The sequence below is a fragment of the Micropterus salmoides genome, unplaced genomic scaffold (assembly GCF_014851395.1).
Source record: "Micropterus salmoides isolate LMB-PRFRI ecotype aquatic unplaced genomic scaffold, ASM1485139v1 Ms_hic_scaffold_1, whole genome shotgun sequence".
NCBI lineage: Eukaryota > Metazoa > Chordata > Actinopteri > Centrarchiformes > Centrarchidae > Micropterus > Micropterus salmoides.
Genome location: NW_024040040.1, coordinates 18,065,048 through 18,091,918, shown reverse-complemented (window position 1 = coordinate 18,091,918; position 26,871 = coordinate 18,065,048). Strand labels below are relative to the sequence as shown.

The window sequence follows — 26,871 nt, the reverse complement described above, 5'->3', positions numbered from 1 at the left end:
TGTGTCTGTTCTGTAGTCATACCTAGGAGATAAGCAATTGTTGTGTGCATCTCCCTGCGTGTATGTGCATGTTTTTGCATGTTTGTGTGTGAGTATGTGTGTGTTGGTCTAGCCGAGGGCTGCCCAGCTGTGGGAGCAAATATTGGTATTCCCCACACCTCCACCCATCAAAGGCGGCCCCAACCAGAACCCTAAGCCCTTTCCCCTAGTCGGACCACAACAATCGATGCTGTTCATTGGACTTCGGAGTGTCCTCCATCCGGTGAGTGACATCCACGTCCCCGGTGGGGGCAGAGCCCTTTGTCAACAGCCAAACACTCAATGGTAGACAGGGGGATTGAGCCTAATGAAGAGGCCCCATCAATCGATCTCTAACACAGCACACTCATTAATTGGCTAATGATATCAACCGTAGCCCGGCAGGGCTATGAAAAACTACAGTGGTCCATGTCTTTGTTTTCTAGTTATCTCTGTCATTCTAACAGCATGCTGCCAAAATGTAACAAACATTACAATCAAGAATATAGAAGATAAAATGGCTACTTATAACGACATTTGCAATTATTTACAATAACACTAATATCACTATCGTGATATTTTTTCCTACTATCATACCTTGCCCTGTCTGTCAGACTTTTCCATGCTCTCTTTAAACAACAGTATGTGGTCAGTTTACATCATCTGCTGCCAAAGCCACATGTAGACTATTCATCACTCCATCAGGTGTCCACTTCCCTGTGGCTAGCAGTGGGCTTCATCTACCTCTGTGCATGATGCAGTAGACACTGAATAAACTGAATAAGGACTTTCATGGCTGAGGAGCCAGAGACACCCATGACAAAGCCGCCTCAGAAACGGCATTTCAGTGTGTAAGGCCGGGGCGGAGCTGGATTTGCAGAGATGCAGGTGAGTCTGTAAGTTTGGAATTAATTAGAGGGCTACTCGAAAAGAAATTTGGAGAACAGGAGATCTTAATGGGTGTGTGTGTATCAGCATATTGGCAGTTAAGGCATTTCCCTGCATAGTTTGCAGGTGCATCAACATGACTTACAACATGACCTCATCATAACTATATAAAAAGTCCCATTTAAAAACACTGCTTAAACATCCAAAGATGTTAAAATAATGCTTAAACTCCTATTCTACCCCCATAATTGCAGGTTTTTGCAAATGGTGAAACATTTAAACTCCACCACAACAACTTACAGCATTCCTTCGGATCTCGGTTGTTGCGGATGAGGACTTTCTGGCTCGTGGTCCTGAAGAGAGACGTCCAGTTGACAGTGTTGTAGAAACACAGGCGGCTGTTGTTGAAAATGTAGACATTCCCGGCGCTGATCTCGTCCAGCGACTGGAACTGAAGTGAGGAGATCCAACGCTGCTTCAAGATCAACAGGGAAATACCGCTTCCACTGCATGAACGGAAAAAGAGAAAGAAGGGAGGAAGACAAAGCAGAAATCAAATCAGATTGGAGTATTTAAGAGCAACAATGAGTACACCGGGAAAGGGAAGAAGACCGACAGGAGAAGATAGAGAAAATACAGAAAAAAAACAGAAAGTAGGAAGAAAATAGAAAAAGGATGGGAGAAGGAACAAGAATTGAAAAGAGAGAATGAGACAAGATTAAAAAAGATAACAGAGAGGTGTAGAAAGTAATGGAGATAAAGGGAGAAAAAAATTATGAGACAGAAATGTGAGAAAGACAGCAAAAAAGGCAGCAAAGTAGGATGGCAGAGGAAAGATAACAGCCAGAAGACAGAAGGAGAACATGAGGAGAAAGAAGCAGACAAAGAGAAAGATGATGAGAGAAGAACAGAAGAACACGACGGGAGAAGTAAAAAGTAAAAAGCAGGAAAAACTGAGGAGAAAGAAAAGAAATACAGCACAAAGTAAGAGATGAGTAAGATGCAGAAGGAAGATGCTCCAGCTCTGAGTGAAACATTGCTGAGCTACAGGTTCATAACTGGTGTCTGGAAAACGCCGAATCTCCTTTGCCAGCGAACACAGAACCTGTTATCACAACAGGGCTAATTAACGCTGTGTGACAGCAGCGCTTCAAAAAGCCTCTCAGCAGAACAACACAGGCTGGCGGCTCATTAGCTACATAAGTAGCCATCCAAATACAGGAAAACAGCAAGAAAGAGAGAAAGAGATAACAATGTTTCTGAACAAAGTCAGCTTATAATATGAGCATGTCATCAGCAAATATGTGAAATTGAATTGCATGTAATGTAATCTGAGTTCAAACATGTAAAATGTGATGTGGGACTGCTCTAAAATGACTACCTACCTTCAGTGCTCCCTCAGAAGCACTGACCCCAAATACCAAATATCAGAGGTCATATAACTTTATTCTGTGTTTATAATCTTTATACCTTTTTTGTCTTTGGCTTTTTCTCAGCCATCTCTCCCTCTTCACTGTGCCTAGATTCTAACATGTTCGAATGTCCCGGTGTAGAACTCTCTCTCCCACTGCCCCCTGCCTCTCCATCACTCCTGTGCACGAGCACTAACGCCACATGTTGCTGACTGGCTGGACCAATGTTGTGTGGCAAGGTCCACAGCACTTTCTTTGTTTTCCATTTACAGAGCCAGGGCTATGTAGGGAAACCAGACTTTTCTTTCAGAGTACACACAGAACTGTCTGAAGAGCGATAAAGTATCATTAAGACTTACCTGTAAAGAGATCTACCTCCAATAGTGGCCAGGTTCGAAAAAACACTGAGATCTGTCATGTTCTCAGGCCAAGACTGAATGTTGAGGTAACCTAAAGAGACAAAACAGAAGAACAAGTACAAATCAATAAACTTATTTCAAGTGATTCTCATTTAGATTTTAAACAGTGCATAAGTATATTTTTTCAGTAAAATTGGTGAAAGGGAGATAAAGGAAAAGGGAAAAGGATTTGTCTACTTAAGCATGAGAATCATTAGCAAGGAAATAAAAAGAAACCTTTTTTGTATTCAAATTAGATACAGCACTGCAATTTTTTGGTCATGGAGTTGCACTCCCCTGTGAAGTTCAAGCAAAAACCCATTCTTTGTAGGAAATGTGTTCGGAGAAGACAATATACGCTAATTAAAAGAATGGATTTAATATTCTGCACAATCTGTCGAGTTGCACTTGCCTTTAATGACAGATTATATCAAATCAGGATCTGTGGAAATGACATTAAAGGGATAGAGCAGGAAATGGCTGGGATAGAATGGCCATCGCTCTTTCTTATTGCTTGGGTTTTCATTATGAAAATGCAGTTTCACTCCATTAGCTGTTTGGCTCAACTGCAAGTCACAGTTTAATATGACAAAAGGGTTTGTATACAAGGTATTGCTCATCCCTTAAGGCCTCTAATAGTTAATGAATAAATACACTCACAAGCGTACGCACACACACACACACACACACACACACACACACACACACACACACAGAGCAGCACATACTGTAAGCACGTGTTACTATCAGACAAACACACACATAATAACATAATATCCACCAGAGCACCTTTAAGAGTTCCCCAACAAAAATCAGCTTTCAACTATTCTCTTAAAGCGTTCTTTTACCACACAATCCACACACATACACACACACAAACACTACATAATAATATTGTTTTGCTCAGTCAGTTTTATCAAGGTGACTCCAACAAGACTTACCTGTTATCTCTTTCACGGTGCGGAACACGTTCAGACGCTCTGGGTCCAAAGGTCCAATACCATGATACATGTCCCTAAAGATAAAAACACAAAGTAGAGACACACACAAAACAGAATATTCCTAAACTGTTGACGGTATGACCTCATTTATAAAAAAAGCCCTGAAGGTAAAAACACTGTGAACCTAAAGGCACCACTGATAAAAAATGTGTTCTTCATACCAAACTCACAGCGCTCTTTTACCCTAGCGTGCTGTGTGATGTTCATAGTTCCATATCATTCTATTCTCAGAGCTTCAAGGTACTTTGGCAGTGTTTTTGATTGGAGAGAGTACATTGCTCATTTACCTTCACATTTCAGTCTCTCTGACACAATGGGATATGAATAGAGAACTGTTTGTTTACTTACATCCAGTTAGTTTTCCATTGATTTTGAAGAATAATAGTAGACAAACAAAGATACTGACTAGCTGATGAACATGGGGGTATAATCATTTTTGTGGATGTATTGAAGAGCAAATGTTTGCTAACATCCATCCATCCATCGTCAACCACTTATCCAGTGTACAAGGTCATGGGGGGGGCTGGAGCCTATCCCAGCTGACATTGGGCGAAAGGCGGGGTACACCCTGGACAGGTCGCCAGTCCATCGCCACACGAAGACAGACAACCACTCACACTCACATTTACACCCAAGGACAATTTTGAGACACCATTTGCTAACATACTGTGGCCAAATAAACCCCAAACGTCTAGACGTCCAACTGTGGATAGATTTTAAATGTCTTTTGATCTGCAAATCGCCACCTCAGTGTTAACTTCCATGTGCATTTGGGTTAGTTTAACAATGAATTTCCCTACTTTTGCAAGTGGCTCCTGCTTGACCCTGCAGATATCTGTAAATTGAGCTAAGCTAAGCTAACATCACCAGTCAACATACCTTGAAACGTCCACAAAGACATTAGGTGTCCATAAGTTTATCTGACATATACAGTAAGAACAAAAAACAATCTCTGAAAGCACTGTGTTTGAGGTTTCAAGCTGCCACTTACCCTTTAATGCCAGTAATGAGGAAGATGAGGTTGCCGTTGATTTTGGTGCAGTTGACAAATTTATCAATATTGCTGGCATCGACTGTTTGAGCTGTCTGCAGGCTGCCCGTCCCTATGCCATCACACACTGGCAGAATAATGCAAAACACACATGTACTATTTAAAATAATGAACTTTTAAGTAGATTTTTGTATGAATATATGAATATAGTATCTCCCAAGTGTCCTTGTATCGCAGAGACCTCATCTTGAGAAACTTAGCTAGAAAATTAGCTATTTGTCGCTTTAATTCTTTATTCTCTTTTTTTGAAAATATACCCCTTCTTTTGGTGCACAGTCAAGGCCATGGCCCGTCTCCATGCACTGGAATTCTTTTGATGAAAGCACGGACCAATCCAAAGCCAATTCCTCCCTATAATGAATTCATTACATCTGCATTAATTACACTTGCGCTCTAGTGTGAGCCAAGTATTTCTGACAGAGGCGGAGGGGATGATGAATAAGGCTTACATTAAGCGGTGTAACCAGTTTTTGATAGTGATTTATACGAGCCAATTCCATATCTGAAATGTTAATTTGTTATCATTTCCCCCAGTTCCTTGGGCTATCCCTCATTAACCCCTCCCCGCTGCGTGACGATGTAATCAAGAGATTAGCCAATCAATGGATGCCACAGCCCATACATGGAGCCCGAAGGAAAACACTATTGTCTTCCCTCCAAAGCGAAAGGGCAGATCATTTACCTTTGTGAGAACAATTTTGATGAAGCGGCTAACCCTTTGTACTGAACTTAAGTAATGCTGTTTAATTTCACATTAGACATTTTAGGCGTTCAGCTGACACCCTCACACACAAAATTAGTTGTAATTACTGAGTAGGTAAGAGCAGTTTCTCGTTATGGGACCATTTCATGTTAATTAACATGTCGACTGTTGTGGGGATCAAACATGTGACCTTCGTTTATGCCATATTTATCCTCTAATATGTGATGAGCATGCAGTGGATGTTAACAGCAGTAATATGAGAAGGGGGTGATTTGTAGATATGTAGCATAGTTCAACTCTTTAAATAAACACATATATACACATATGACATGCATAAAGAATAATCTGTATTAAGTCATAACTGCATGTGTTTGAAAACAACAACACAGAATGTTATGAGAATTCTTAGTCTAGTAATAATCAAGCATAAAGTTTACTGTATGTATTTTATGATGGAACCTGTAGGCAGGGGAGGAATGAGAGTTCACTCCTCATGCTATAGGGTTGATACAAAAGTGGGTATTGCTTGGCCTTAAACATTAAAGAAGGTGTTGATATTGTTTGGGGTGCGTCAGAATAAGTAAACCACCTATAAGTGTATTTAGTGGAATATGAAAAGCTAAGATGGCTCCCGTAAAAATAAATTACATTTCCTATAAAGCTTTTAAAGTCATTCTTGTGGGCTACTGTTGATCCAGTATCATGACTGTTAGCATAAAGCTATTAGATTAAATTGGTTTTTAACTGCATAAGCTCTTGCACATACAGTAAATGCAGTGCAGTAGGCCAGGAAGTTGGGAAGCAGGGGAAATGTATACTACACAAAAAACCTGAGTTTCATCTCATTTAGTGTAACTTCCACATTACACAACTGAAACACGACATGAATGCTCTACTGGCCTTGCACTTTCTTCTCTATGTAATATCCTTCTGACATTGCACCCAGGATGTAGTGTAAAAATCTGTCTGTTGTCAGTGCAGTTTCTCTGCATTAAGACAAATTTGACAATCTCACAAGGCAACGGTCACCAGTTATGAGTGATGCAGCCCCTTCCTGGGCCAGCGGGCAATAAAATACATCGCCATTCCTAGTTTCATCAAAACTGGACCAGTGATGGCTGTTAAGAGTCACTCAAAGTGTCAAATGTTGACACATACTTAAAGTGCAACCATCAGACCAAAAAGATCCTCTGGTCTGATATCATCTTGGTCTCATCAGACCAGAGGATCTTAAACAATGACACTTGCACTGAGGAGAGGCTTCCGTCGGGCCTTTCTCAAGTTTTACCCTACGTCGCACCAGTAATGTTTGTTACACGCAAGTTAAAACATTTGACCTTTAATTCTAGTGTATCTATTATTTAGTGTGACTGGATGAAGACCGTTAACTGCTTCAAACAGCCACCACAGCAGCTTTGACTGAAAATGACTTTGGGACGGATGGGTCACTAATTGGCTAACATGTTGACAATGTGAAGCTGAATAAATTAAATTAATTTAAATGGAAATTCAGTCTGATTATTAGGCTAGGTTACATCCAGTTTGGCTAAACATTTGGCCTATTTTGTTCCCTAAAAATTTGCTGGATATAAAGTAACCAACAGTGGTCCCTAGTACCCCAGATTTGACAAATGTAACTGTTCAGAACATGGAGCAGAGAATGTAAAAATAAACCTGAGATATGACACTAAAACAAAGCTCAGGCTAATGTATGGTCCATTTTCTTATTCTGCATAGGGCAAATTAAGGAGTAGTATTCTTGACGACATTCCTTTGTTTACCTTTGGGACAGATGTCCGTGCAGGGGATGCACATCTTGATGCGGTTCTCCTCCACTTCCATCTTGTTGCTGGGACACGCTCTGACACAGGAGCTGTGGTCCACCACGAAATTATCTGACAGCAACACAAAAAGAATGTTAGTGTTTTGTGGTAGAGATGCCGTGACGATCAGTGGTAGTAAGTACAAATATGAGTAGCCTTTACTCTTAGAACAATTTTTTAGAAGGACCCTGCTAATGGTGATAAATTGATTGTATTTTGATCACGTTTGTATAATGATCAAAACTAATGGTCTAGGGCTATATTACTCAGGAAAAGTAATGAATCAAATTAGTACTTGGTTGTGGCAATGGAAAAATGTGACTGGTGGATGCTCATTTGATGATCAGTGGAACTTGAATGTGCAATCTGTTGATGTGGCTTGACTTTTAATGCATGCTCGTTGGATTACTGCTGCACTCTGACTCCACATCCGTTGAGAGAAAGAACTGACATTGGCTTTCTATTCAGCAGCCAGAAGCTGAAACAGATGGCGTAGCAACTAGTTGATTGAGATCCTCAATTTATTTATGTTTGAGTAATCTATCTCGACTGGAAATTCTTGTCTGGAGTCTTGTTTTTAAGGATAGATAGGGGATGAATGCCTTTTAAATTGACACAAGGTCACATACCATAAAACTTAATAACAATGAGCATCTATGTTTGAGCAGTGTAATGTTCCAGTATTGTTGTTGGATGTGCATGCAGAAAATCACAATTTGCTTGAAGCAGACTTACGTGGACATTTCTTGACACAAAAGGCTCCATAGGTGTACTTGGCTCTGGGGTTGTGCTCTAACTGAAAAGATGTCGGGTTGTACACAAACGGCTGAGGGCACTGGGTCACACATGCTCCGCTGTCGTTGAAATTGGTGCAAGCCTGCAGAAAGCACATAACCACAGTCAGCTGAAGGCAGAGGATGGCAGCCAGACTTCCCACGTAAGTGCATGGAGTAAAACATAGCGAGTTAAGACGAGGGGGGGTGTGTGATTTTGCCACATAAGTCTCTGTGAGCTAAGGGGAATTACAGCAGCATTTCATTTTTACGTCGGACCGCGACATGCGGATCATGCAGCCGTCCCTTGTCTCTTTAGATGCCAAATGGGAGAAAAATTGGAGCCATTGATTCACAGCCATGATGTAAATGGTGAAATGTTTTCCCATAAACCTCTTAAGTGTTTTGTCGTCTGTGTCCACAGGCTGAAGCGGCAGTAATTGAATTGGATGAGACTTCCTGTGAATTACAACTACAATATCATCTCTGTCAGTGTGCACGCGTGCCGTCGTGCACGAGTTTGCGACATAGAAAGAACTGCAGGGAATAAAATGGATACTAATTGCGACACTGAATCACCAATTTGTTCTTTGAAGAGCGCCACTGCGTCAGATATTCACAGCCCCGTAAAATGACAATCAATTTATCATCCGGTAAACAAAGTGTATCATTTTACGGTGGGGAGGATGACAGATGTTGCACAAAAGATGTGGACCCATGGAATGGAAGATGATGAGGGGGGATGAGGTTAGAGGTGTTCAACTGCTTTTTTGTTCAGGAATAAGAGAGAAAGGAAGCAAAAGTGAAAAATAAAAGATAAAGAATGAAAGAAAGAGAAGGAGGGTGCAATAAGGAGGGTGACAGTGTGTGTGTGTGTGTGCGCGCGTGTGTGTGTGTGTACAATCTGACATACGAAACAGTCGGTGTCCTTGGGGCCCGAGCAGCCGCCGGCACACTCGCGATGGCAGCAGTCACTGACGTAAGGCCCGAAGCATCGACCGTCACACTGCTCTGCACACACCGTCTTTGTCACTGCCCAGGAAGTGAAAATAGAGAATTTTAAAGGCCTGACACACACATACACGCACATTCACACTCGTAAAAAAAGATAATACCACCTCCCTCAACCTTACGCTCACGTTATAGTTGCACATAAACATCGTCTGATATGGAATTCAGGCAGAAACAAACTAGGGGCTTCAGCAACCTTAAGGTTGGACAAGTGGGTTTGTAACCACAAGGTCACTTGCTTGAATGCCCAGACAGAGTATAAAATCATGGTGCACTGTCTCTCAACAACTGTTCTGGAGGTGCCCCTGAGCGAGCCTCTTATCCTCCAGCTTCAGCTCAGTGAATAGCAGCTGAAAACTGCGGTTGTGCTTGGCTGTTTCCAGGTACCAATCTGAAGTGATACGTTTCTGGAGTCAGCTCATTTGTTTTCCACTAGATAAATAAAATTATAAAAAAAAAGTTCCATAGTGCTGGACCTCACTGATTCACTGTCTGTGTTTATACAATGGGCATTTTCAGCCAAGAGGGCCGACTGGCCAAAGACATCTTCCAACTGTGCTGATAATTCCCAGAAAGCCTGGCTTTATTTACTGCTATGCCAACTATCGCGGTAGCCAGGGAAATATGTACTGCTTTTCCTGCATTTTACTGGAAAACGACTTTACAGATAGCTGTATTAGTCAGTATTATTAGTATAGTACAAATACTTGGATGTGGCTCGTACCTATTGAATAAAAGTTGCCCCAATACTTGTGCTAAAGAACAGCCTCCCACACATTATTGGTACAGTAGGAGACATACCAGCCAGCGAGTCAGCAGGAGCTTGAAACTGAGGCATTATAAATTGCTTTGCTCACTCTGCTGTGTTGGGAACATAATGATGCAGTAGTGAAAAAACACAACAACACCCTGTAGTCTATTAGTGAAAAACAAGCCGGTGTTAAATTATACAGTTAACTAAAATTTTGCTAGCTATCCTCCTTACTTTTGGAGATAAGTAAAACTTTATTTATATAGCACCTTTTATATAGGTTAGGTTAGTGGCAAAAAGTGCTGCCCATTAAATTTGAAGCATAAACATAAAAGCGCAAAGCTCATGCAAGAGAAAAACATAAAAAGTCATAGACATATACATTTTCATTCCATCAATTTTTTGTTATGTTGTTCATGGACAACTCCTTTCACCACAGCAACATAAAATACTGTAACACACTGAAGAACTTTTTTGGTTTTTGAGCTCAATAAATGAAAAAGCTAAAAACAGATGTGTAGCCAAGTGCTCACACAGCCGCAAAATAATCTGTGTCTGATCAGATTATAGAAGATTATAGATTAGTTTAAAGCAGACTGTACAATACCTTCAATTTCTCCCACAATTCAGTAAACACAGTGGGTCACTCTGCCTTAAAGTAATTACTGATTTAACAGAATTTCATGAGCCTGGATGTCAATGTAGAGTTATAGTGTTTCAGAGGCTTCTCCACTCATTGTCAGATTATATAAATTATTTTATATAAGTTTAACATTTTGGGAAATACATGTATCCTTTTTTCTGAAAGGGACTTGGAAGTATTGATATCAATCTTGCATTTTTGTTAGAATACGGAGCTTGATAAGGGAAGGGGGCAGTTAACCTGAGCTTGGGCCAGAAGACAGGACATCAGCTTGGCATAAAGACTAAAAGGAGGGGGCTTTGTATAAAGTAAAAATACCCATCAACAATACCTCTACCACTAGCATGTTTTTTTAATAAGACTGATATCAGCCTCATGTCTGTGTGAGTACAGAGCTGGAGTCAGAATATAGTCAGCCTAGCTTAGCATAAGGACCAGCGTCAGGGGGACACATCTAGCTAGGGTCTGTTCAAAGACAGAAAAAAACCCTACCAACACTCTATAACTTAGAAATAACTACTTCGTATCTTGTTTGTTAATCCCCCCAAAGCTAGGCAAACCACACAGTTGTGTACTTAACACAGATTGATCATTTCACTCCTGTTGATGCTATATATGTAGCCTATACTTGAATAAGCATATTTCCCATAATGTTGAACTATTCCTGTAAGTCAGTAACTGTAATGTCCTATTAGTCACACCCTAGTTAGCAGGTGTGTGGCTTTCCAGGGTAATTGTAGGGGTATGTATCACTCACAGGTTTGACACTGGTCTTCCTGATGGCCCCAGCAGCGTCCATTGCATGAGCGATGACAGCGTCTGCCTGCAGAACACACACACACATAAACACACACACCCACACACAGGAACTGTGCATCAGAAAACTCCTCAGAAACCTTCAGATGCAGTTTAGACACAAACCGTCTTCAAGATACAGCCCCCTCACGCACCAAATGCCTAATCGTCTACTCACGGACACCCGTAAAACTTCCCCGACTAGTGACAGTGACAGGTCTGTCGAATCTCCTCTGCTCATCTGACAATAGACCCAGAGTCACTGTGGCGCCTTGTGGCCTGTAGAGAATGTAAGCATGAAAGACAGGCTTCTACTCCCTTCCGTCAAGCACTCGCACAGGCAAAGTGGGACCTGACAGAGCACCCACAGCCTTCATCTGCCAGCGACCCATCATCAAGACTTAATTGACTATGGGTTAATTACAGAGTAAGTGGAATAGTGCAGCAGATTGTCACCCGGCCCCTTCAACCACTCCCACTGTGGGGTTGTTAATGTTAAATAGTAACTACAGCTTGGCAAAGGGCCCCGATTTGGCAACCTCAACTCCCACACGCTCTCTTGTCATTTTTTGGCCCACCTCCTCTGTTCTTTGTTGCTTTTCATCCTCCTCCTCCTCCTCTGTCAGTGCCATCTAATCAACAAAATAGCAATGTTTTACACATATTGTACTTAAAAGTGTCCTCTCAAACCTTTATTTCAGAGTAACGGGCTTTGCACAATGTCTATCTCCCAAGTCAACACTATGCAGATTATGTTCTGCTCAGTCTGCAAGCAAAGAAAGGTCATCATGCCTTTTCATCAAAGAAACTCTCGACATTTCCCCCATTGTCTATGTCTTTGCTCACTATTTGGCGCCTCAGCTGTCCCTATTGTTCACCCTGACATGTTTTGATAGTGAGGGAGCAAAGAAACTTCTATGCTGTCCCTGTCTCTCCCTTAAAATGAACAAGACGCTCATCCATAAATGTGCAGAAAAGTTTGAGAGAGCCTGTCTTTAACAGCCAGTTCTTCTGACACAGAATGTCCGCCGGATAGCGACGCCTGTTATGTCCAAAGCAGAGGGAGATGAGGGACTGCGGGGACCACGGAGGGGGGAGGGGCCACCAGGGGAAGTGGGCAGCTTCAAACCAGCTGTCAGATTCACTGAGATTTAAAAAGAGCACAGCAGACAGCAGCTCCATGGGCCTCGCTGCAGAGCCGCTACTATACCACTACAATGGAAAGGTTCACACATTGATCTAACACTATGTGATTTTGCTTCCAAATGACCGCCAGGCAAACAGAATGAAAAAAAAAGGGAGAGGGCATGACTGCTGCTGTTGAGGGGAGTGTGTCTGTGTGCGCATGTGTGTACTTACAGTATATTGCCATGTGGTTTGCCTCCACATTTCACAGAAGATACCTTAAATAAAATTTGATTTTCATCCAAAGTTACTGGTTGCACTGGTTTCCACCCACATGTAGTACTCACATCCGAGGTTGCTGTTGTTGGATGGCACCACCAGCAGTTCAGCCTGGGGGTTCTTGATAATGTCACGCCAATGGATGGTGTCCGCATGGCAGAGGAATTTGTTCTGGTCGACATAAACACCCCCATTCAGTATCTCTGTGCGGGGAGAAAAAAAAGACGGAAAAAGAGAGGAATGAGCAAATAGCCATGGATATATAGTCCATGTACATGATGGCAGAAAATCAATACTTCAAGGTTAACTCAAACCCTTTGTCTCAAAGTACCGCGCTGCATGAGGTGTTCCCTGAAGTGCATCTGAGCATGAAGATAAATGTTATTGACAAATGCACACAGTAATTCAATGCCAGGTACAAAGATGATCATGTTTCATAAAGAACTAGTCTACAAAAAGTATTTAAATGGATTTTACTATGTAAACAAAACAGCCTTGCTTCTAAAAGAACTCAAAACTGTACGCCAGTGTAATTTTCTAACTATGCGTCAAGAATTAAATAATTTCATTTAGCTTTAGAGTTAGAGAGTTTGAATGTCACTGGAAGACACCAGATATTTGCTGTGTTGATTAAAACTGAAACAGTGCAGTGGAACGGATTTTTAGCTTTTCTGAAATCCTCATTGACGGATACTGTTCATGAAATAAGCATTTAGTAAATGAAGACTGGTGTGAAGTTTCTTTCAGAGGGAATCATGCTATAGGTAAAGAGTAGAGAGGGTTTTGATGTATTTAAATCTTGCACCTCACTTTTTTTGTAGAGTAAAAAAGAAAAGCATTTTGGAATGTGTTAAATTTTTTATTGCTCCACTATTATCTTCAGTGGCTTGCTCTTGGCTCACAACAGGCCCAAATCATCAGTCTGACTCAGAGAAAATAAGGGATCACAGCTCTCCTGACCTACTCCACATCCCTCTATCAAAGTGAGAGCCGGCACACCAAAGACAAAGGCGGGCTCCTCATCCAGCCTTCGCTTAATAGCAAAAATATGTTTCTTTTCAAGGACCAGTGCCCTTAACAGATGCCTGCGCATGGAGTTTGATAATAAATTCTAATCCCTCTCCCTGTTACTAATCCAGGTTTTGGATATGGACACAGAATGAAATGATGCTGCAGTAATCCCCCCTCCCAAGTTGTGACCCGTGGCAGAAGAGAAACAACAGCCCCCATCAGTGTCTCTTTCTCTCCGGGACACTGGCTGACTATATGATTTAACCTAGTTGAGGGATTTAGATACAATCACCTTGCATCCCCTTCTCCTTGAATATGAAGTACTGCCAGATTCCATGAAAGTACTTGTCACAATAAATTAAATTTAATATAAGAAAGTTACAATTTGGTCCAGATCAGTGCTGGATTAGCTGAAGGTAAAGCAGGGTATTATCTCCCCAGGCAGATTATTAACAGTGTATGAGTTATGCGGACGACTCAGCAGCTGAGAAGCACACACAGGAAGCTAATCATTACCATCCGACACCCTGATTAAGGAAGTGGGCCTTGGTAGAGACGGGGACATTTATTCAAAGCCCTCTTAGAGGTGACATGGCGCTCCGTCTGCCCGCTGAATGGCCTACAGCCGCGGCTTCATGTAATCATGTTCCCGTCACAATGGACGATTTATCAGGGGGTGTTCTACATTCATGGGTGGTGGGTGAAAAAAAAAAAGGAACAGGCTGTGCTTTATTCAAATAACATGCGGACCGCACTGTCAGCATGCTTTGAAGTAATTTAAAAATACTAATGAAATAAGCAGCCATCCATTACACAAGTGACATCCCAGATTCGACAGATTTCTGACATACCAATATACTATAGTTATCTACAGGGCATGTGTCCGTATGTGCATCGCCTTTAACCCACCTCTAGATTATAATCCTTCGCCTCACCTTGACACAATACTGGGCACCATTATAAAGTGCCACTTCATGCCTCAAAAGATCCTCCGACAGACAACAGTTTTATTCAGACATATACACTAGCTAAGTCACGTTTTATACTGTGTACAGTAAAGAAAACAACAACTTAAAACACACAAGGGGTCAAGACCACAAGTTTACATACTCACTATCATGGTTTTGATGTTTTGTGGTGTATTTCCTACTTTACTTTCTTCTCTTGTCTTTGTTGAATTCACTTTCTTTCTTTGTGTTTTCTCGCTCTGTGTATTAGGTTACATTTTTCCTCATGTCATAAATTCATTCTGTGTTTCCTGTTACTTTGTTACTCACCTCTCCTCTAGTTTCTGATCACTACACTTCCTGCCTGTTGAGTGTTTCCCGCCCGTATTATTGTTGTCTCCCCACTGATTTGTTGTACCTGTCCCTCGTTATCCTCACCCCTCTACTGTATTTAGTTGGTCTGTTTCCCTCATTCTGTGCCAGTTAGTCTTTGTCTATGGAGCTTAGGTTCCAGCCCTTTCCTAGTGGTCTCCCCAGTGTTTTGTTGGATTTATTCTTTGTTTGTCTTTGGACCTTGCCTGGACTTTGGATTTTGATTCTTACCTGCTCCCTTCTGGATTTGTTTGCCCGTTCTAGACTGTTTTCCCACTTTTGATCTCTGCCTGCCACATCACATTGTAAGCATTTGTCTAGTCCCTGTCGGATTACTTGCTTTCTACCTGACTGCTAACTTGTGTACTGAACACTGTTTTGGCAAGTAAAGACTTTGCTTCAGAGTTGAGTTTGAGTCCATGTTCCTGTGGTTTCACCAGCATTTACACTCAGTCTCACAAGCCAGGAATTCATTTAATTTCATTCACTGTAGTCTGAACAGTCTTTTCAACATTTGATAAGAGCTCTCTGCTCAGCAATTACTTGACTGGAGGAATGCACCACTAGCTGGACATGTCATTTGTCTTGGGTTTTCTGAATAATGCCTGATATTATCTATAAAACAAAATATAGACTTACATGCTGTCTAAAATTTTTTAGCAAGACTGAGGATTTATAGATTTGCCAGGGTAAAACCCGGAAACACAACTGAAGTTTTGTTCAACACTTGGAAAGAAACTTTATTGGTTCAACATTGTGGAATGAATGTGGTCTAAATACAACTGACTGGGTTTGAGGGACACATAAAATCTCTCACTATCACCTAAAACACGGAAAAGTTGGATCTTGGTGTAGTTATAAAGACATGCTTGCACTGAAACTCCTATCACCATTTAAAGTGTAACAAATATCTCCTTCTTGTCAAGCTCAGCGGTCTGGAGAAGCTGAAGAACAACAAGACTATCAAAAAATAATGCTGCATTCCATTTACCTCAGAAGTCGGTGCTCAGGACTCAGGTCATATCTGTTTTAAAAAACAAGGAAACCTGGCCAATTTTAGCAGCACCAGTTGATAAACAACACATTACGCGATATTTCACACATAACAGGATCATAGCAACATACCTTTAGGCAACAGTAAGATAGTATTTTGTATGCGACTTAAATTGGACACAAAAGAGACAAAAGTGCTAATAAAACTTTAATACCACAGCTTTTACTACAGTCAATACTCTTTGCAGCGATCTTGCTTTCTGAACTCGGGGTCCTCTGAATTCGACTGATTTGACAAACAGAAACTCTGACATCAGGGGCCATTCTATTTGTCACTTTGAAAAAAAACGCACAAAACGAGTTCCCGAGTACAATTGGAACGCACTATTAGTCTACAGCCATGCCAGCGGCTCTGTGATTCTGTAGGTAAAGCAGGTAGCAGGTATTATGTTTGCCACCTTCACCATCTTAGTTTAAAAACTACAGCTGAGGCTGATGGGTGTGCCATTAGTTTTGCAAGTATTCGGTCATAAACCAAAGAATTGGATATATTCAGATTTTAACCTCCTGATGGCGGAAGATCAAAATTCAGGGATCAACAAGGTCATTACAATTCACCCTGAGGGGAACATGGACTTCTTGAACCAAACAAATTTCATGGCAAGCCATCCAATAGTTTACCATACATTTCACTCTAAACCAAAAATGTAGAAGGGAATCCATCGTTTAGATGTTGAGAAATTTTAATAATTAAAATGTATTTATGTGAAAACTTTGACATGCTGCTGGTGCGCTTGGTGAAAAGTCAGAGATCACCAAAGTTATGAGGATTCATCCTCTGGGCAACATGGATACATGTACCAAATTGTACAATAGTTGCACAGACATTTAAGTCTGGACCACAGTGATGGACTGTGAACAGGCCGACATTGCCAATCCCAGAGCCACACCATAGTGTGTTTTAAAAAAATGGTTACGAAAATACTCATAGCCAACTGAGTAAAATCCATTATCAAGATGTTTTTAAATCAGGATTTCTCAAAATCTCAATCTGGTCCAGCTGTTGTCCGGCTGGGTGACATTTGTGTATAAGGGGCACCAAGTAGGTAAGTAGCAATCATGACATTTGCCAAGTCAAAGTTAAACTTTGAAATAAAAATGCAAAGATTTTTCTCTACATTTTTGAAGTAATCATTTCTACATTTGAAGCCTTGAAAATCAATTTTGCTATTTTATGGGGAGCCGTCTATCTGTTCAACCTGTCCAGGACTGTCCCAAACGCTCTTTTAAGTGTCTGTGTCCAGATCCCCCCTGCTCGCCGCAAGACAAATTGCCACCCATGCTGTCCATCCAGGCAAGGGCACTAACTCTTCCGGCGGGATGACAAGCCTGGATTGGGTGGTCATTCATTATTGTGCGACAGTCCTGCGTCGCCGCCCCCCACCCCTCTTTCCTGCTCCTTTCCAGCAACCCCCTCCCTTCCCACCTCCACGCTTCGATCTTTGCATCAGGACGGGAGATCTACAGCCATCCGCCACTACACTGCCCCCCTCCCAGTCCCTTCACCCTGCACTATGCTGTGAATTACGAGGTAGTCATAAAAGCTATTGTCCTGCATCAGAGCAAAGGGGGGAGATGGTGGAGGGGTGAGAGATAGAGAGGGCAGTAGGAGAGGGAGGGAACAAAGATATAAGGAGAGACCGACGTGAGGGAAAGAGACAAGATGTTATTGCTAAGGCTAACAAAATTAATTACTATAAAAAAATGTATTAACCTCCAAACCTTTTATATAAGCAGACACAGAATTCTACCAGTACGGATCTGTAATGCGGATCTAATGTGGTAGTGATTTGTTCATAAAAGTTTTTTGAGTTGCAGCTCCAAAAAGTGTTCACAGTGGTCATAGTGTTTGCTATTTATGAAACTAATGTCTAGATGTTCCCGCACTTGCAAAATTGTAGCTAGATCCTCGTTGCTTCTTTTAATTCCTGCACTACAGATGGCTGCTTGACTGAAAAGTATACTTTGATAGACTTTGTAGCCTTTAAAATCGACTGATATCACACAAATGAAAGCTCCCATCCACCGTTTTGATAGTCTGCAAATTTGACCAAAGCAGCCAGTTCCGCCGGGTGCTTTGCTGGGTGACATAGTTCCCAGCGATGCCGTTTTGTGCGTGTATGCGGCTGCTGAGGGCTCCCCTGCCATATGCTCAGGTCATGTCAGTTCAAGACTCTCTGGTGGAGCGTTTTGCTACATCTCTCTTGGCCGTGAAACAAAGTGTCTTGCGATGGAGAGAGAAAAACAAAATCCCACCAAGCAAAAGTTTCATGTGGAATCAGTGATTGGATTTGATGTGGAACTGTGCAGTGGCATATGAGGTGATCATTGGAGGGGAAGATGATTGGGAGAACTTTATCATATAAAACTGAATAAATCTATGAATGAATGAATGGCTTTATTTAATGGCACCACTCATTAAAATGCATTTTCTGCCATCATGCAGTCCTATAAATCTCACAATTTTGACTTGGTCCAACGTCACATATAAAGGGTGATGAATGTGATTTTTATTGCAAACAATTGGGCAAATTCAATAAAAACATAAACTTTGTTAAAACACAAAGACATGATTTAAAGTAGAAATACCATACAAGGGTTAGCAAACTATTATTTTTGACATCTAAATGTAAGAACACACAAGCAAGTTTTCTCTGATCCTTTCCCTTCCAATCACTCCATTGAGGCAGTACATCTGAATCCCACCTGTTTTTAATATCATTAAAAGGAGCAGATGAACTGCAATAACACAAAAGGTACAGCCAGTACTACATTTGTTTCTGCATTCGTTTCAATTACAAAGAGGGTGAGACATTTTCCCTACCAGTTGCTAAGTGATCATGCCATGTTTTCTTCACAATGAGGGGGGGGGGGTCTCAAGTTGACACTGCTTTGTGGTTTAATGGGTCACAAGCTAAAAAGCTTGGGAACCACTGGTTTAGCTTACAACCAAGCCTAAATGGAGCTTGAGTACAGCTCACTTGCCAAAAATAAAAATTCCAATCATTGCCACCATTCATGTCCCGGCTGACATGAAGATCTGTCATCTTACTCTTTTCTCTTTTCCTTTAAAGAGTACCACAGTGAACACAAGCTTTGTGTTTTCATCCTCGATTATCTGAGTATACGTCAGGACTGGGTGATTGCAATCTTGTACTTTAGAATACAGATAAAACTGCACGAGTGAAACACGCTTATGTGCTGCCATAAAAGTTGATAAATTAACTAATTAAAAGGGCAAAACACTGGTCTGAAATTAATGACTTAGGAAACCTGATAATGTTGGAGAAGAGTGAAAGGAAGTAACCTTTTCATACCCATTGTATTGAATTTATTATTTTTCTCATTTTGCTATTAGCTGCCACTTCATATTCATATCATTTCATAGAACAAACAGTAGGGCCAGCGTAGTTTAATTTATAGATCACTAACATGGGAAGCAGCAGACAGTGCAAAGAGAGAGTCAGAGTGCCCTGACATGTTCCTGTGACCCCTGAATGATGATGTAGAGCTAAAGAAATAACTACAAGCTACAGATTTTTGGCAAGACTGGATTTTAAAAACAAAAAACACATTTTGGACAGGCAATGCGGTATGCAATTCCTTGGGAATATTTATTTGTATTGTGCACCACATACACTCAAAATACACAACAGGCCAATCAGTGCACCGATTGTTAAGGAAGTGAAAATGATGCCTGTGCCAAGCTGCCTTTGCAAGCCAATTAAGTTCATTCTACTGTCGTTAGCAGAGAGAAGAGCCCGTATTTTGAAGTACTTTCTAGGCAATGATGGCCCCAGCACCAATCAGTGGCCATAGCTCTATAGGGAGCCTGCTGATGAGCTTTCATCAGTGCTGCTAGCCACTTGTCCCACATCTCTTTCTGTCCCTAATTATGCTGATGAATAACGCCGTAATAGTGATCCATCCTCGACTGATGAGTCCATGCGTTTGCTCATATTGTCTTGTCTCCGGGGCAGGCGTGTCACGTACCACACAACTCAAGCAGAGTGCGTTCGGGCCCATCCACGCTGCTCTTTTTTATTAGGATCATCTCTCCATCCTCGCCGTCCTGCACCACACGCCCACCCCTCGAACCCACCCCATCCCCTCCCGCATGAAATGTGCTTTCTCACTCTGGTGATGGGCCAACTTGCTGAGCACGGGGAACAGAGAAATAGAGATGATCACTCTTTCTTTCCACAGTTGGGCACCCTCTTTTTCTTGAGCCACACCAACACACACGAACTTACAAACACAAGTACAAGGAAGCCCTTAGATGTGCATGCAAACATAAAAAAAAGACAGCAGACAAATCGCACATTTAGTCAAGTACCTCTAAAATTCTCAAGTGAAAACGCGAAATGCTGCACACAGACATACAAAATCCCAATGATAAACATCGCCTGTCCAACAGTAAAAAGCATCGTGGAGCTCTGCTGTATCGGGTCGACAAAGCCTCACATTTGTAGGCAGAGCTGGAGAGTTAAGCCGAGGCTTTACCTCTTAAAGGCCAATTAATCACAGAGCTTGAGAGAGAAATGCCGAAACTCCCAAGGGAAGTACCTTGCACTAGAATGCACCTTCTTTATAGAAATTCCAGCGAGATCCAACGCGGAGACATTAATGAGAAGTCATTAAAAGGTTTATGTTGCTCTTTATGTACCGTAAATTCTCAAATAGTGCCCTTTATTTACCTTTATTTTGGAGGTTTATTTAAAACAAGCCAATATTAGAGCGAGGCCTTTACCTTTAATTTCCCTGTTCTTAAATATCTTTTATCATATTTGAGTAAGATGCCTTGCCATTTTAATTTGATACTGCTGCAAACTAAACACTTCCTCTCTGTTAACCTGTTACTAATAAAGTCAGGATAATGTACATGTACTTAAAAATTCATATCTTTCCTACTTCACCCCCTCTGTCAATTAATCTCATAATTTCCCGGTCATGTGATTTACATTAAAAGCTTTTCCACTGGATCAAAAGGCATAAACTCCTCCTGGCATGCTTTTAATGTAAATACATAAAAGTACTTCTGCACGCTTCAATCTCTGTACTCCATTTAATTATTTACAAGCTTTTGGTCATAGACCTTCGTTGGGAATACAACCCTATAATGAAAGAACTATGCTATACATACACATGGAAGTGTTCACTTACAGTAGCTTAGTAATACACAAATGAGGGATTTTTGTAAAAATGAAAACTCAAAGCAACTGAAGAGTGAGCGTGGCCTCATTTAATGCTGCGGGAATGTAGATTATTGTCAATTTTGCATATCAGTTAAGTAATTTCATCCCCCACAAATGTTTTTATTTTTATTTTTTCTTTATTTGGAGACCCAGCAGGCTGAGGAATTCTTCGAAGCCTGGCTTTTATTTGAGAATTGATAGTATGTGTGTAAGCTCTTTTCAGTCATTTACATGCATCAGTTCCTGGTGCTCTGCGTGGCCTGTGTGACACAGCGCAAACAGCTGTCATGACAGAAGGTGACGAAGTGACGAATGAAACAAATTGCCTTCATTTTCTTAGAGTGCAAACTCTTCAGGGAACACCGATGAACATTACACAACTGAAACCACAACAAATCTGCGACTCTGGAAAATAATGGCGTGAGAGCCATTGAAGTGAAGTCAGAGAAACGGGGAGATTTCAAGAAGTACTTTGAACTTTGCGGATGCATACAAGGCAACAAGAGAGCGCTGCAATGGAATCAGTCTAACCTGGGGAATACTAAAGCGTTCCCCAGTAGTGTAAAAGTCTCTTTCATCTGGAAATGGCCACGAAATGCTGTCATGTATGAACTGCCCTCCAACAAAAAGAGAACAAAGAGATGTGCTGAAAAGAAAAGGCACGCTCATACATGTGCTACAAGTGGGACTTCTGAATAAGGAGAGGGAATTTGTTTGTGCATGAATGGGACGGTTAATTGATACTATGGGTGAGTGCGATTGTGTCAGGGTCCAAGCGTGTGTGGTTGTGTCTGCAAAATTTCGCCAAAAATCAAACTACTTGAAGTGAAGTGGATATCTCTTCTCAGCCAATTTACAGTAAGACTAGAAACTCCACGATTTGAAGTAAACACGACTGGACTAGAAAACAACCAGTCTGTCCCTTAGGAGACCCTCTGTGTGTAATTGTGAAGCACTCCAATGTACAGTGCCTGCAAGCATGTTTACTCATAAAGGGGGGGGGGGGGGACTGCAAAAAAGAACAAAAATAACACAGAGGCTGTTGAGTAAGTAGCTGCTTAAGTGAAAACGACATCTTAAATCCCATGAATAACTGTTAAGTTTCCAGACAAGCCGCTGCTAGATAAATGGCTGCAGATCGCCCAGATAATAGAGACAGAAAATGGCAACTAGTTTGCCTCGAGGCATGAAAAAGCAAAGCATCAGTAAAAGGGGGTTTGGTTGGTACGAGTGACCAAAACGAAATGAACTTTTCAAAGTGCAAAGTGGGTAGCATGGCGTTTTCTTTCCAGTAGGGGAAACATCTTGCTCCTGCAGATGCACATTTTATAAAGAGCTGCATTATTCACACACCTAAAAAGCTGTCAAAAGGGGTGTGCTGTGTTTTATAAATGATACAATCCTTACAAGCAAATCCACTGTGGCTCGGGGCCTCTGACTTGAGGAGAACTTATCTGATCTTCATGGAAAGGCGGAGGTGGGTCTCCAGAGTCCCGTTTCCCCACTTCTCCATTATTAGCTCTGCCAGCCAAAGAGATATTGTGCTCGGTGACAAATGGGAGAGGAGCGCTGGGGCGCAGACAGTGCGGGGGAGGTCCCCTCCATCTCTCCCCCCTCCTCCTTGCTCCTCCCACCTCCCCTCGCACCATCGAGAGCGCTGCTGCCGTGTCCTACCCGATAACCATAATTGTATTTTAAAGCCCCTGATTAAATTTTGCAGTCTCAGATGATATTGTTTTGCGATGAATCCTTATGAAAAATGCTTCACGTTCAGAGATTATGGAAGCTGTGTAGGTGCTGGAGGAGGCAGCGAAAAGGCGGATGCGAAGACCCCCCCCCCCTCCCCACACACACACTTCTACAGCTTCAATGGATGCTAAATGAATCTCTGCCGTCACTCTTCTTCTTTTCCTCCACCCACACCTGCTCCACCCGTCTTTCACGCTCCCTCTGTCTTATAAACACACACACACACACACACACACACACACACACACACATACAGAGACTTAAGCACTCCCGTCCTCCTTCACTACCTTCACTAGAGTTCCTCACTATCTTTCATTCTCTTACCAAAATACACCCACTGGCCTACAGATTACACAGCAATCATGATTAGGAAAGCTTTCAAAGACATTTGACTAAGAACAGAAAGCTATCAACATTTTGAAAAAACTATTCTAGAGTCAGTCTCTAAACTTTTGCCTTTTACATCATATTATAAGTCTCCTGTCTGAGTGTCACAGAACCGCTAAGGGATGCCAATTTAAAAAAAAAAATGTTTTTTAGAGGTGACACAAAATGCAATCAGGGCGAATGAGAAGCCAGCAAATTCAATAATGGAGGCAAATGAAAATGGAACTGGAGACTCTGCACTTAAGGCGGGATGGGCTCACAGCCCTAATAAGACCTCTTCTGTCACCGCTTCCCTGCATCTAAATTAACCAGAGGCCCTCCAATCAGCGCAGGCAAACAAAAGAGCCAGCCAAAGAGATGAGAGCGCTGGCGAATACTAATCAAGGTAACAAATGGCAGTGGTCGTCAATGATCGACACCGATATGTGTGTGTGTGTTAGTGGGGGGATTTGTGGAGAACCAAACTATTATGAGTTTGTTAGGAAGTCATGTCACAATTTAGTTTACAAGCACTTTCAAGTTTCAAGTTGTTAAGTGTTAAATTCACAAGCTCAAACAGTCACAAATCTGCTAAAAAGTTATTTTACTGGTCATGTGTTTTTGAAGTTTTACACTGTGCTTTTAATAGGTCTCAGTGACCCAGAGGTCAAGCAACTCACTCATCAAATAAATTGCCAGGTACAGTCTCAAAGTACAAACAACCCCAGAATTGCTGTCCCATGTTGTTTTTCTATAAAAGCAGTGATGGCTTGTTTTACAGTGGAGTTACCCCAACAGTGACTCCACTCGCTGCTCTGTTATTGTGCTGGAAATTGTGTTTTGGTACAATTGCCCAAGCTTCGAACATCAAACTAAAATTTAGAGGGCACTATGAACGGACCATAGGGGAGCCATCACCACAGTAAAAACTGCTGAGCAGCTTCGCTCATAACTTGAAATGTGGGCTATTATTAAATGTCCACTCTCGAGTCAGGAAACCAAAAAGAAAGATTCCTTTCTAGCTTTAATATTTGCGTGCAACACCTGCAGGGCACATGCGTATACACACAAACACACACTGCTCATGTACCATGATTTGTAATTCAAATCGGACTCATTACATATTTTCATGGAGCAAAATGCTTAAGAAGTGTCGAAAACAGAGCTAACCCTCTGCATTAAAATTGACACCTACAATGGGCTAAATGGGCAATTTGTCATTTTCTGGCACAGAGCTGCAGCACTCATCCCCCCACTTGGGTAATTTGGGACACACCGACATGGGCACACACACACACACACACCAGCAAATCAACTATGACCAGTAAATTGCTTCCATCTGGTTCCACAGTCTATTTAGTGTGATGTTCTGTGAGCCAGTCCAGCATGACTCCTCTCCTTCCTTTTCTGACTTTACCGTGGTCTTTTTTGTGTTCATATTCATCAGTGACAATGATTGGCCGTGCTCGACACGCTAATGGATTTGCAGTTTGGAGTGGAAGTTACACAACATATCTTAAATAGGTAATTTTATGCTCATTTTCAGGTTCAAAATCCTATTAAGAAGTTGTACCAGAACAGGGTTATATGGTTTCATTTTCAAAAAACACCATATTTTGTCATACTACACATTGCTGCAGCTCCTCTCTTCACCCTGTGTGTTTAACGCTCCATTTTAGCTGTGGAGTGATACATTTTACCTCTACAAGATCTTTGTCGGGAATTGCACAATTAGTTAAGGACTAATAGCCAATCAGAAGCGGAGTAGGGCAGATCATCAGAAGCCGGTAAACATGTCTTCGGTTCAGCGTGAGTTATTATTTGGTAACAAAAGTATCTTTCTTCCATAAAGTTTTAACTGAGCTCTGTCTCTACATCACAGTAACAACTTTATGTCCATTGACTGCCTGGAGGGTAGCTAGTGTTTGGAAAGGAGAGGGGAGGCAGCAGGCGGACCTCTTGTGACTGTGTGCTGCAGCTCAGTGTGTTTTTCCACCAGTGTTTTTGAGGGCGTGTCTGACAAGCTGCTTGGTGAGCGTTATGAAGCGCATTTTGCTGTGAGAGAACATTTTGCTGTGGACCAAAATTGCACACACAAACACGGTGTAAAGCATACACCATTAATTTTCCCCCAAGATCCCAAAGCATACTAATACATGTGGTCAACCAATTTCCCCAAACTGTACAGAAACATGTAATTCTTCAATTAAGGAGAACATGTTGTCCAGAGAAGTCCCCAAACACATCAAAAGATTTTGTCCTGAATTACACAAGTATATGTTTTGCTCTCTGTAAGGCCAAAATGGTTCTTACAGCTTGCGGTTCAGATCATTTATGAAAAGGGGAACGTAAGAGTTCGGTCACAACTAATTCTAATCTCCTTCAGTTCTAATGAGCGACTTTGATGAAGTCACGCTATTTGGTTTGATTAGGTTGGTTTTTCCAAGGACTGTTGGGTGGAAAATGCTGACTCATTCAGCCTCACCACCCACCACTTTCACTCTAAAGAGAACTGGGAGGTTTGAGCTAGATTAGGCACAAACAACATTGGGTAAAAATTTTAAAGGGTGTCAGACTTCAGCTTTCTCATTGTAATTCAGTCAGTTAGTTCCTAGCAATATTTTAAGATTTTAGTGACTTTTCTTTAAGGAAATGTGTTGTAATTTTCTACTTAAAAACCTCCTAACATTCCAACGGCCCGCCTGCGGGCCGTCAGGTCCTGGCGGCAACTTTCATTATGTGCACACAGCAACTATGTTAGCTTCATACTCATATGATACACTGTTTGAAAGCTAAAATCCTCGTGATTCGACCCATGTAAACCATTTCGATACGATCACCACAGCGGGTACAATCAGCGGGTACATTATTCCATCAGTAAATCCCCAGGGACGGCTGCGGTATAGTTTCATATTTGCCGGCAGACGTGGCTCGTATGTCATTATAACAGTGATAACTCGGGTCTGAATGTAAAAAATACGATATTTTGTATTAAAATTAGGCTCTGAACTCTAACCTTTCGACTGACAGCTAATTCGCCCCAATAGGAGCTCGCATGTTCCTTTCACAGCCTTCAACAGCCAACAAGAGTCCGCGCTGTAAGGAAGGGCCAGCCCCTATTATTTCGTGGGTAGACTGAACCAATTACAAGCAATTGTGCCGATGACTGGCACTTCGTGTAGCCAATAAAAATATGCAAATAACGATATACAGCTTTAAGTAGGAAGTTCATGATCTACCAGCAAAAAATCACATCTGTGTCGAGCTACAGGCTAATACGGAGCGATGCAGCAGCAGCCGCCTGCCGCCAAGGGGCGGTGCTATTTTAGAAAAAATACGCTGAGACGATGTAAATAGGTATTGGTATGAAATTTAAACTAGGACTAGGTAAGGCTTTATGCCGTGGCCCTAAAGTGTTTTCCAGCTCATAAGTCCCTGCTATAGTTGTCTGCATGCATTTGTTAGCAAGCATTTTCAAGCAGAAATGAAAAATATATTAGTTTTAGT

At 41.6% G+C, this 26,871-nt stretch overlaps 1 protein-coding gene across 3 annotated transcripts in view; it reads right to left on the bottom strand.

Annotated features, from left to right (window-relative positions):
• The window catches only part of LOC119904608 (receptor tyrosine-protein kinase erbB-4-like), a 287,263-nt gene that overhangs the window by 72,146 nt on the left and 188,246 nt on the right, over nt 1–26,871 (bottom strand). For all 3 annotated transcript variants that reach the window (XM_038721419.1, XM_038721427.1, XM_038721434.1), the window contains exons 4-12: nt 12,740–12,874; nt 11,230–11,295; nt 8,981–9,099; nt 8,030–8,171; nt 7,253–7,366; nt 4,709–4,835; nt 3,658–3,731; nt 2,678–2,768; nt 1,207–1,412 (exon numbers count right to left, since the gene is read on the bottom strand). In XM_038721419.1, the coding sequence (XP_038577347.1) occupies nt 1,207–1,412; nt 2,678–2,768; nt 3,658–3,731; nt 4,709–4,835; nt 7,253–7,366; nt 8,030–8,171; nt 8,981–9,099; nt 11,230–11,295; nt 12,740–12,874 (1,074 nt within the window). The remainder of the gene's footprint in view (nt 1–1,206; nt 1,413–2,677; nt 2,769–3,657; nt 3,732–4,708; nt 4,836–7,252; nt 7,367–8,029; nt 8,172–8,980; nt 9,100–11,229; nt 11,296–12,739; nt 12,875–26,871) is intronic.